Source organism: Xiphophorus maculatus, chromosome 12 (genome assembly GCF_002775205.1).
Source record: "Xiphophorus maculatus strain JP 163 A chromosome 12, X_maculatus-5.0-male, whole genome shotgun sequence".
Taxonomy (NCBI): Eukaryota; Metazoa; Chordata; class Actinopteri; order Cyprinodontiformes; family Poeciliidae; genus Xiphophorus; species Xiphophorus maculatus.
In genome coordinates, this window is record NC_036454.1 from 17,346,029 (window position 1) to 17,357,364 (window position 11,336).

The following is an 11,336-nucleotide window of genomic DNA, read 5'->3' on the forward strand; positions in this document are numbered from 1 at the left end:
GGCTGGGAGATTTGCATGTTAAGTGGGCAGAGGGAAGCGGCTAATGCATGCTAATATATGCGTCAATGTCTCGCTTTAATTTCAGCATTTGCAGCTGTGTGCGTCCGAACTGAGGGGGGTGAAAAGTTGACTCAATGGGTTTTTGGGTAAGGGAGCTGGGGGGGTGCAAAGGTGGGTGTGTCAGCGTATTAAGGGGTGTGTGTGTGTGTGTGTGTGTGTCAGTGTGTGTGTGTCTCTACATGCCGGTGTGTGTGCGAGGCATCTGGTGTCATATAAACAAGGAATGATGAGAAGAAGTCAACAAATAAGGTCAAGAACCCTCAGAAAGTGCATAAAGCCAGAAATGGATGTAGACAGTCGCTGAATTAGGGTTGTGGTTTTCTTGGCCCTCGGTCGTCAGTTCAGTGAAACTGTCACGTCATCCAGTTAAATGTGTGACGACCGATTGTTACATTGTCTGCAAAAAGGCTGGTGCTACCAAACCTCGTCATTTTCTGTGTATACATCAAATGTATTTAATCTTCTTAAACCTAATTCTGTCCATCCATCCATCCATCCATCATATTCCACTTATCTGAGATTGGATAATAATTTTGATACCCCAACATAAAATCCTTTGCAACTTCTTCCCATATGACGTCATCTAATCAGAAATAAGTCTATCGCTCTGAGCTGCATTGTTGCTGAAAATGTGCTATATAGATACAATTACCCTACATAGCTGTGTGTAATTCAATCAAATATAGCTGCTCTGTGAAGGCCTCAGATTAGTTAGTATCACTGTTGCCCTTTAGCAAGAAGGTCCTGGGTTCGAGTCCCAGCCTGGGGTCTAAATGCTTGGAGTTTGCATGTTCTCCCTGTGCATCTGGCTTCTCCCCACAGTCCAAAAACATGACTCTTGGGTTAACTTGTCTCTAAATTCTCCTTAGAAGTGAATGTGTGTGTGCATGGCTGTTTGTCCTGTTTGTCTCTGACTGGTGACCTGTGCTGTTCCCGGCCTCATGCCCGTTAAATTACTTACCAATCTGTGGCAACACTTGAAGACGGATTCTCAGAAATGCTTCCCTCTGATGTGGTTGAAGTTTTCCATCTTGAGCTGTACAAATCTGGTGGACACATACCCTAAACACTTAATTTGAGAGAACTAAGAATACAAACACATGACACACTTTTTCAAATTTTTCATTAAGCATCCCTCCCACGATGCCATTACGGACTATTTTGTGCTTGTGTGTCTCAAAACATAAAACACTGATCAAGGTTTGTGCTTGTAACATAAAAAATAAAATGTAAGCTCTTCAAGTGGCGTGAATATTTTTGCAATTTGATACTGTTTGATTTTCAAAGATGTGCTCAGCTAGAGTTAGAGTAACACACCTCATAACTTTTCTGTGAGATTTTACAACATGAAGATGTCCACAACATTGATGATCTATTAGAAGTGAATTCTCAGTGTGATGTGTGAGAGGCACATATGGGCCCTTTCACATTTTCACTCCGAACTGAGATCTACCGCAGCTCCGAGGTGGAAGGCTCGAACTCTGACAGATAAATTGTAATCACTCTCTGCCAACAACAATATTGATTGTCCTCTGAGCGCATAACTCAACTCCAGAAATATTGGAGACAAGTTGGAACTGAGAACTAGTTTCAAGCCAGATCCTGTTCACAAGGGAGGAAACTGGAGCAAGCGATGGAGAAATGATCAGTAAAAGCTGAGAGAATGAGGGAGAGATTAGTATTCGATGGGAGGATTCAGGGCTGTGGGGCCAATATGAATTTCCTCTCCACACAGCCGCTCCACATTAAGATGAATTATGTTTGCGAAGAACACAGTGTGGGTGAGATCAAACCAACCCACGTAAGCCAACAAAACGCTGCCTCCTTCTGTGGCATTTTTCTCCTCACTGTTATTGTTTGCTTAGTGGAAACAGCGACAGTGATTTAAAAGTACTTCACTGAAGTAAAATGTAATGCAATGCTGGAAGAAACTGGAAAAGAATTACTTTAATATAAGTACAGGAAGATACTTTGAGGAGAGTTAGATTTATGGTGCATCTGTGATCTGATTGTTTCTGCTGCTGCTTCAAAAGCAGAGCTGGCTGATCAGACACAGCGACACCTAGGGAATATTAATGAATATTATTTGATACAAAACATAGTTCATGCATATATAAAACTCTGACTTTTTTCCTTCACGAATATATTCAAAACATTCAGACACAACAAATGACATTGAGTGAAACTATTAAGAGGTCAAGACATCACAAACGTAAGAAAGATGTTGAATAATAGACCTAAAAATGTTTAAGTCTTTTTGTCATTTTGATTAAAATATCATTTTATGCAATTTAGTGTAGAAAGCTGCACACATGTATAGTGTGATGTTTACATCTGAAATCTGTTCATGGATAAATAAACATAAAACTGAAGTAAGAAGTTTCATGTAACAGAATAAAAATATAATAAGTTGGACTGCTCTTCAATGAGCGATGACCCTGAAAAATACGATAGATCAGTGCTGTAAAGAAATTAAATAAGTTTGTGACCAATTTTTCATTATATTAACTATATTTATACTAAAATTACAGCCATCAAATATTTTGCATTGCTTTTTAATAGGGATGCTTTTGAAAGCATGTTTATTCAAAGCTGTAAAATTCACCAACTTCACTCAACTTTAATTCTGGAAGTTGGTTTTCGCTGCTTCTTTAATTTCCACCTCTCAAAGCAGAGCGGATAAAACCCTCACTGTCTTCAATTTCAAAGCAGACCAAGTATTTTTATCAGAAAACATTGCATCTGGGTTTATTGAGGAAAAGCAAACTACATGTCGAAGGTAATTCAGTTTTCTTTTTCATTTGTTAATGATGTTTTTATTATTCTAAAATAACCAACTTTTATGAATTTTGTAAGAGTCGGCGACTATTTTCTTATTGACATAGAGTAGCATAATGTCCAGATCACAATGTTTTTTTTTTATTCTTCCTGATTCACTTAAAAACAAATAATCCTGTCTTATAGCTATGCACATGCAGTGAGATTATACACTAATGTGCATCAGCATTATTTACTCTGTATTATTACTGTGATTGTGTAGCACTTCCCTCACTCATCAGCGATGTTGTGGACATTGCAACGTCTCCAGTTCATGTCGTTACATCGATTGATATTTTATTCCAATCAGAGCAGCTCAGCCTCAATAAGCTGATCCAAACACAGCAGTTAACCTGGTTAAAAAACTCTGTGCAACATCCTGACAATCTGTCTCATAAAAAGTATAAAGTTTTATCAATTGTTTCTAAAGATATATCATACAATTAGAGACTTCAATAAACTCACTTCTCTCCAATTTTCCTCCTCTTGGTAGAGTTTTCATGCTGAGCAGTTTGCAGAAATGCATGTTTTAAAAGAACTTCTGGCTGTATCAGCTCCAAACATATTTCAGTGCTTTTTCAGTTACATTTTGCAGACAAAACAATGCAGAAAAAAAATGTTCTCCAATTTCTAAAACGTAAAAATGTGTTTTAGATGTCAGAACCTTTAAAAGACTTAATTACACAGACATTTTCTCTTAGTATCCCAGCATGCCAATCAGGACACACTGAACAGGCGGACCAGGAGGTGCACCGGTCTGTCTTTGACTACGAATTTCTATGTAGTCCTGACTGGCGAAAAACCCTCAGGAGTTATGGAAAATTCAGAGATGTTGGATCAACAAAATACTGTGAATGACCTATTATGCAGTTTTGCAAGCACACAAAAATAAACTGATTTTAAAGGATTGGCTGTGAATTTCATGGCAAAACAGCAAGCTGGGGTTGCAGCTGCAGGAATCCCAGATGGTCGACCATCAACAGGAGTTTTGTCAGGGAGCCTTGGTTAGAACCTGGGACCTGATTTGAACATTTCTACAAATAACTCTCCTTCCTTCCTTACTAAGAGTATAAATAGGAGAGTAATTTAGCACCCACTTTTAACCACAACTTACTAAAGTAAACTCAACAACTGAGCAAGGTTTCACACAACTATGTTTGAGTCACATCATGATTGAATTTTTGACAGACATTTTTTTGTAAATTGAGTGGACACTTAGTTTAAGATCTGAATTTTTGTTGTAGTGGGGTCACCATACAGCTCAGATGTTTTTTTGTATTTTTTTTTTATTTAAGTTTTTTTATGGCCTTGCAAAACACCTGAATAGATCTCCTTAACCTCATCCTTCCCTCCCTTCACTTTATATCCCCTTCCTCTGTTTATTTCTACATTTTCTATTCGTCTTTTCACCGTATTTCCATCACAGAAATTCAGCGTATTTCTGTGATGGAATGCGCTCCAGTTTCTTCCTCCTCTTTCCCATCTTTGCCTCTTAGCGTGGGGACTTTGGGATTGCGGCAGAGCTGCGTTGCCATGGCAGCTGGCTATGTTTCCGAACCATGTACACCTGGGATTTGGAGTCTCTCTCAGTAGTCTCCCTCTCTTCTATTTATTCCACCTTTCTTTCAGGTTTTCTCTGGTGTAGCTCAGGCTATCAGCACCCCCCTCCCCCACTGTCTTCGGCTCCACAGTGCGTTGGATTGAAGTTACATACGTGATGAGACTCATATACTTGAAAAAAATAAAATAAAAAATCATGTCCATGCGAGCACCTGCACAAGCCTCCTTCCCTACCTTCGTCCTGCCACTTCCTCATTTAATTTTCTCTGTGGCTGTCTCTACTTCGTTTCCCTCTGCGCTCCCATGTGGGGTTCAAATATGGCATTGTGGGATACCACAGTCCCCTGAGTCCGCTGGCATACATCATTGTCTCTGGTTTACTTTGAAACGCAGCAGCACTTTTCACTCGGCTTGTGGTTCCAGATCTCATTACTTGATTTAAAGTGTAACAACATTGACTTTAAAACTAAACTAAACAGCTGGGATTTATGTCAGAACTGTAATCACATGTACATACATGCAATCACACAGGACCTGGCTGTGAGAAAAAAAAGCCTTCTTTGGCTTTTGGTGTGTGAAAACGGGGGAAATAATTACATACTGGAAACTGTCATGGAGCTTCTTTGTTGCTGATGTTAAAATTTTTTTTACTATGTGCCCTTTTGTTTACCTTTGCAGGTTTTTCTTGAAGTTTTTCCTGAAATGCAACCAGAACTGCCTGAAGACAGCAGGCAACCCGAGGGATATGAGGAGATTCCAGGTACATGAAAGCTGTTTACGTGTGTGTGTGTGTGCACTTGTGTGTGGACATAAAATAGTGGGAATACCAGAGGATGAAGAATTTAATAGCTGTGATAAAAGAGCATCTTTATACTCTTCTATTATAAGACACTCTACTCTCCCATTCAGTCTATTTCCAGGTAAACTGTAGTACTAAAACACTTTTAATTTAGACTTCTCCTCTCCGCAAAGTCTTCAGCCGGACAGCTGAATTGTATGATGGACACAAAATAGATCCTCAGGTGTTTTCCAAGCAGAGCTTATGTGAAATAACTGGTCAAAGAGAATGACCAGTTGTTTTTCTCAGATAGTTTGCTTCACCTTGGGCAGGTGTGAAAACTCGCCTTTTTTTTCCTGTTTACCGCTGGTGCAGCTCTCTTACTGTGGAAATGCAACCAAACTACTGTATCCAGTAAGCTAAAACCAACGAGAAGAAACGCCCACGCTTTTAAATCCACATTTGGTGTCTGTGGAACATCAGCAGCACGTTTCACATGGTGTGGTTTTTTTTTGTACATCTGTAGTTTTGCTGATGGTTCATTTCCCTGCCTGCTGCTTCCACTGGCCTTATGACAGTGCCCCAAATGGCCTGATGCTGTGACTGTATGAGGTTGTCCAGCCTGCCTGGTCTGCTTTCAATAAGTGCAGCGTGAAAGTGAAAGGAGCCAAATGAAGTGAATCTTTCCGTATTTCCTGCCTAGTTGAACCTTGGACCATCAAAGTGCGAAAATGCCTTTAATTTAGCCAGAATAAAAAATCTGTTTCTCTCAAAATTTTGTCTTTTTCTAATATTCTAAACTCTTGTTTCATATTACTGTTTATATGAAAGTCGCCTGCAGCTGCATAAACTCTTTGATGAGACAAAACAAGTGCAGGTTAACATCCTATTTCCTTAAATGCACAATAGGAACCTTGGCAGACAGTTTGTTTACTTATGATAAAAAGTGTCTCATATCTGCAAAACTCTCCAGGAAGAGGAAGAACTCTAATCTGCCAACCTTAAACAGCTTTTAGCTACTTGGCTCTAATGACATGGCTCTCATGTTGTCTAAAAATGTGCACCTGATTGGCTGCTCCCCCGTCACGTTCAAATGAGAAACTTTGTTGCTCCCATTCCAGCAAGTAGCTAAGCTAAACCAGTTTATCATTACCTGATCGCACTGTTCACTTTTTTGAAAGTAAATTCACCCTTTTTTTTGTACAAATGCCTTCAGCATGCTCAGCATTACTCATTTATTCAAGTGCATCCTTCGGTTCTGAATCCAAAGTAAAAAGACACTCCAAAAGTCACGACCAGAAGAAACCAGACCACAGAACAATGACGGTAACTACCAGGACTCTGAATTAGAGCATCGCTTTTAGTTTGGTCCATTTATCAAAAGTAGACATCATTTGAATACCCAGCATTGTGTTTTTCACAAATTGTTCATGTTTATTTGTCTTTCAATACTTATAGTTAAGGAAAAAATGGGAATATTTCTCCTTCTTTCATAAGAGTAATTGTTTTTACTCCTTGGAAAAGTTAAGAAGTCATTTTTAGATAAATTAACTTTACTGACAAGCTATGAGACTGATTTTTTTTTTTTTGATATCCAAAGAGAACATTTGGTTTCTGGGTCTTAAAGCCAATTAAAGTAGCTGAGAGTTGCTACAGTTGTCACATGGCAAATCTCTGGGAAGGTTTTCCAGTGGAAGTCATAATGGAGAAAGAAGTTAAAGGTGAAAGTTAGAAATCAATAAGAAGTCAGAGAGATGGAAAGACAAACCAAAGAGTTATATATGTGGGAGACATGGCTGTGGGGGCGCCTGGGTGCAGGAAATAGGTTGAGGTGTTTCAGGAAGTTGTCAAGAATTGAGTGATTGGCTCCAGATGGGGAAGGTCATGCTCCGTGACCCAGGAAGTGGTCACAAGGGACTCCTCGAGCTCACTTCCTCTGCCGTCTTTCAGCACCAGCGGCCTCTCTCTGGCATTCTCCTTTGCCCGGCAAATCCTTGTGTCCGGCTGCCCCCGCCCCTCTCCGTCCTCGTCTCCCACCGTGTTTGCTTTAACTCCTGTGGTGTGACACATGCTGAGAAGTTATGAGTACACGAGCGCTCCAAACTCTGGGCCTCTGGGTTAAAAGGTGATCAGGGCTGGGCAGGAGTTCGCTGCTTGATCGATAATTTACAGTTATTTTCCTTTCCCTTCCACCACCTATGGAACATATGTTTTTTCCCCTCTCTTTTGCTTTGCTCCTTCACCCCCAAAAGTTTCATTATGTGTGTCTTTTAAGATGAAGGTTTATTATACATGTCATTTCAAAATATATGTCATAATATCCTGGCGCATATAAATATTGCAAATAATCAGGGCAAAAACTTGGGACTATCCCCTTGTTAAGTGTATAAAGTGCCACCTATGGGGTGCAGATGTAAGTGGGAACATGCAGTAGGCAGAAAATCACATTATGGTGCCATATATCATCCACTGCTTTAACAACCAGCTGAAATAGGAGATTCGGTTCATATGTTAGTTGTCACTGAAGGATTAAGAGGAGACAACGTGAGCCTGCTGCGTGCTATATGAATCAAAAAGTTAGTCCAGAGTCAGAGGCAGAGGCCATATGGTGACCCAGTGGAGGAGTGAAGGGGTGTGACAGCGCCAGAATGCAGATGTGTTGTGGAAATCCCTGAGATGTCAGATCATCCATTAAGAAATATGACCGTCACCTGTACAGAAAAGCAAATTGTTGCTCTGGGATTTTCACACTTGTAACGTGATATTTTGACTCTTAGCCTGCAGTCTAAATGCTTCATCTACGCTCATGCGTCTTCCTCTTTGCCCCCTTTGTCCTCTCGCTCAGGTGGTCTTGTCCAGCACAGTGAGTGTAGATGGACACGTCCTGGCCGTGTCAGACAACATGTTCGTCCACAACAACTCAAAACATGGCCGGAGAGCTCGCCGACTGGAGCCGGGAGAGTCTGTGGAGAATACCATGGAATATGGTAGGACAATAAGATAAGAGGTTTAATTTACCTGTTTTTAGTCAGAGTTTCGTAAAAGTACTTATACGGTTTTTCATCATTTGTCACATTACAAACACACACTACATATTTTATCTGAATCAAAGATTGAGACTGTGATTCATTTACACACAGGCAGACTATCTCTGTAGGCAACAAGTTGAGCCAAGTTGTATTTGAGGGTATCAGAGTCAAGGAGGCTGAATAAAAGGTCGTATATTTTCTACTTTTTGTTGATCTATACCATAAAATCTTGAGGATATGATGTCAGAAACGGTGGAGAAAAATGAAAAGGGTGTGAATACTCTGAACATAGACCGAGAAAAATATATAGTAACCAGTGTTATCGGAAATCTCACTGGGTGCGAGTATCGAAGAACTTTGCTCGACTTTGTTAAAGTTTCACATATTTGAGAGGCAAAAAAGAATTAATTTACAAGATTTATTAAAACAAGCTTAAAACTTACAGTAGTAATATTTCATTTCTGCACTAATTAATGACAGCTTTTACACAAGTGAAGAGTCAGATCATTTTTCCAACTCTATCCGGACATTTGTCCTGTATTTAACCCAACTTTTAAATGAGGATGTCTGTGCATGATGCATGACTTTAAGTCACACAAACTCTTTTCAAGCAGCTGTTTTGGCCTAAGATAACATACATTTATATTGTGATTTTAATCTTCAAACCTTTTCCACTCAGTCCATACAGTGCAAAAAGTTGTAAAAGTGTCTATAAGCTTTGTACTTTTTCACATTTTGTCACAATACAATCACAAGTCAATGTATTTAATTCAGGTTTTATGTAATGGTCCAAGAGAGTCATTAATGTACACTTGACATCCGCACAGCAAAAGATGACAGTGGCAGCATCATGATGTGGGAATGCTTTCTGCAGCATAAAATAAAAACCAAGTCTCCTTTTTGTGTTGCTCTATCACATAAAAAACATGATAAAATGTGAACAATTAATGAATACTGCTGGAGGGCGCACACATGTAAAGTATACCTGACACTTTTACCCTCATTTCTTTACTTTTATTGATCGTTATTGTAGATTGTATTAATGAAGCTTTTCTCTCCCGTCTTAGCCACCCCCTGCATCAAAGCCATCAGCCCCAGCGAAGGCTGGACCACCGGCGGGGCCATGGTCATAGTCATTGGGGAGAACTTCTTCGACGGGCTGCAGGTGGTGTTTGGAAGCATGCTAGTGTGGAGTGAGGTAAGAGTTGTCTACGAAACATCCCGCTAATGATGCTGCACATTGTGAAATGAAATGCGCAGCATATGGCTTGTCTCATTATTTGGGTGATTTATGAGCAGTCTTAACAATTGAATCTTCCCACAGTAATGAGTTAGCCTAAATATTTACAAGACGTGGGGAGGCGTTTTTTTGGTGACACCGTTTGTGTGCTTTCTCCTCAGCTGATCACTCCGCACGCCATTCGTGTACAGACGCCTCCTCGACACATCCCTGGGGTCGTGGAGGTCACCCTGTCGTATAAATCGAAGCAGTTCTGCAAGGGAGCCCCTGGACGCTTCATTTACACAGGTATTAGGATGAGCCATTTTTCTTAAAGTTAGATCCAAAGATTTAAATAACTGTTTCTAAAGCTTGACAATCTAATGATTTTTTTTAGCCCTTAATGAGCCAACTATAGACTACGGTTTTCAGCGACTTCAGAAAGTAATTCCCCGGCATCCAGGTGACCCAGAGAAGCTAGCCAAGGTGAGACAAGAGTTACCTAAACTTATCTTTAAAGGAGTTATAATTATTATGCTTTTGTCCTGGAGTTGTCAATTAAATTTCTTTTTTTTTTTACAGGAGATTCTTCTAAAAAGAGCAGCAGATCTTGTTGAAGCCCTATATGGAAATCCACACAGTAATCAGGTACTTCGAAACAAAACTGCTTCCTACATTTGAAATTGATTGTCATTAAGTAGGGCATTTCTAATATAGAACATAAAATACTTTAATAATTGCCCTTGAATTATACAAACATTGACAAACCCCTTGAACCTTTTTCCATTTTATTGTTGTAATCTTTCCTTACCTGAGAAGATCCTTGTCTAATGTATCCTCCCTGATTTTGCTCTTTCAATTGGGAATTTGTTAAATTCCACAAATTAAATTTTTGATAAGCAATCATGAGCACAACTTTTGCACAGAAATGAAAGAGGATTGGAAATATTATTAGCATTAACTGACAAGCAAGGCTACGCAACATAGGAAACAACAATATTAGTTTTCTTTTTAACTAGTTTTAACAAGATATATTGGCATGGAGGAATTAATAACCATTTATCAAACATTATCCACACACAACAACATTATTCTACATACAGGATGTGTTCAGAAAAAAACTGTACAAAGCTTTTTGCTTTTTGTTGGCTCTCTGACAGTGACCCACATGAGTTCATGGTCCATTTAACATTATCTCATGTTAACATTGTATTAAACAGTTTAACTGTTTCTTTAGTTCAGACCCATAACGCTTGAGGGGTTGACAGAGTGTCACTTAAAGATTCTCAGTGTTACAGATTAATTAGTTCACTCCTGTTTACTACCAGAAGTAGCAGCACCAACACATATCAGCCAATTGGCTTCATATTTCTTGAAACTGACCTGTTGTTTGTCACTTTGTTCGACTTGCTGCAGGACATGCTGCTGAAACGTGCAGCTGACATTGCCGAGGCACTCTACAGTGTTCCCCGTCCTCACAGCCAGTTGCAGGCGCTGCCCAGTTCACCAGCCCATGGGAGCGTCATGGGCCTGGGCTCCTATCCATCCCAGCTGGGGGTTAGCATTGGAGATCCAGGACAGAGCAGCCAAGGTTAACAAACTGAGCAAGCCAATCTTTTCTTCTGTCTTTCTGGCCAGTAAAGCTTATGAGCCTGCTCTGATGTTTCCTCCAGGTTATATCCGTAACTCCAGCAGTTTGTCTCCGAGGGGTTACCCCTCAGCTTCCACTCCCCAGCAGTCGAGCTACGGAGGCAGCGGAGGGATGACTGGAGGCTACGGGACAGTTCCCATGACAAGTCTGGGAGTTCCTGGATCTCCTGGATTCAGCAGCGCTTCACCCACAAGCTCTCCCTACAGTAAGACTTGCTGCCTG

General features: G+C 40.1%; 1 protein-coding gene across 4 annotated transcripts in view; it reads left to right on the top strand.

Moving 5' to 3' along the window:
• The window catches only part of LOC102236375 (transcription factor COE2), a 38,762-nt gene that overhangs the window by 24,294 nt on the left and 3,132 nt on the right, over window positions 1–11,336 (top strand). For all 4 annotated transcript variants that reach the window (XM_023343100.1, XM_005794979.3, XM_023343101.1 and 1 more), the window contains exons 7-14: window positions 5,116–5,197; window positions 8,061–8,202; window positions 9,312–9,442; window positions 9,646–9,772; window positions 9,861–9,949; window positions 10,046–10,111; window positions 10,880–11,054; window positions 11,137–11,319. In XM_023343100.1, the coding sequence (XP_023198868.1) occupies window positions 5,116–5,197; window positions 8,061–8,202; window positions 9,312–9,442; window positions 9,646–9,772; window positions 9,861–9,949; window positions 10,046–10,111; window positions 10,880–11,054; window positions 11,137–11,319 (995 nt within the window). The remainder of the gene's footprint in view (window positions 1–5,115; window positions 5,198–8,060; window positions 8,203–9,311; window positions 9,443–9,645; window positions 9,773–9,860; window positions 9,950–10,045; window positions 10,112–10,879; window positions 11,055–11,136; window positions 11,320–11,336) is intronic.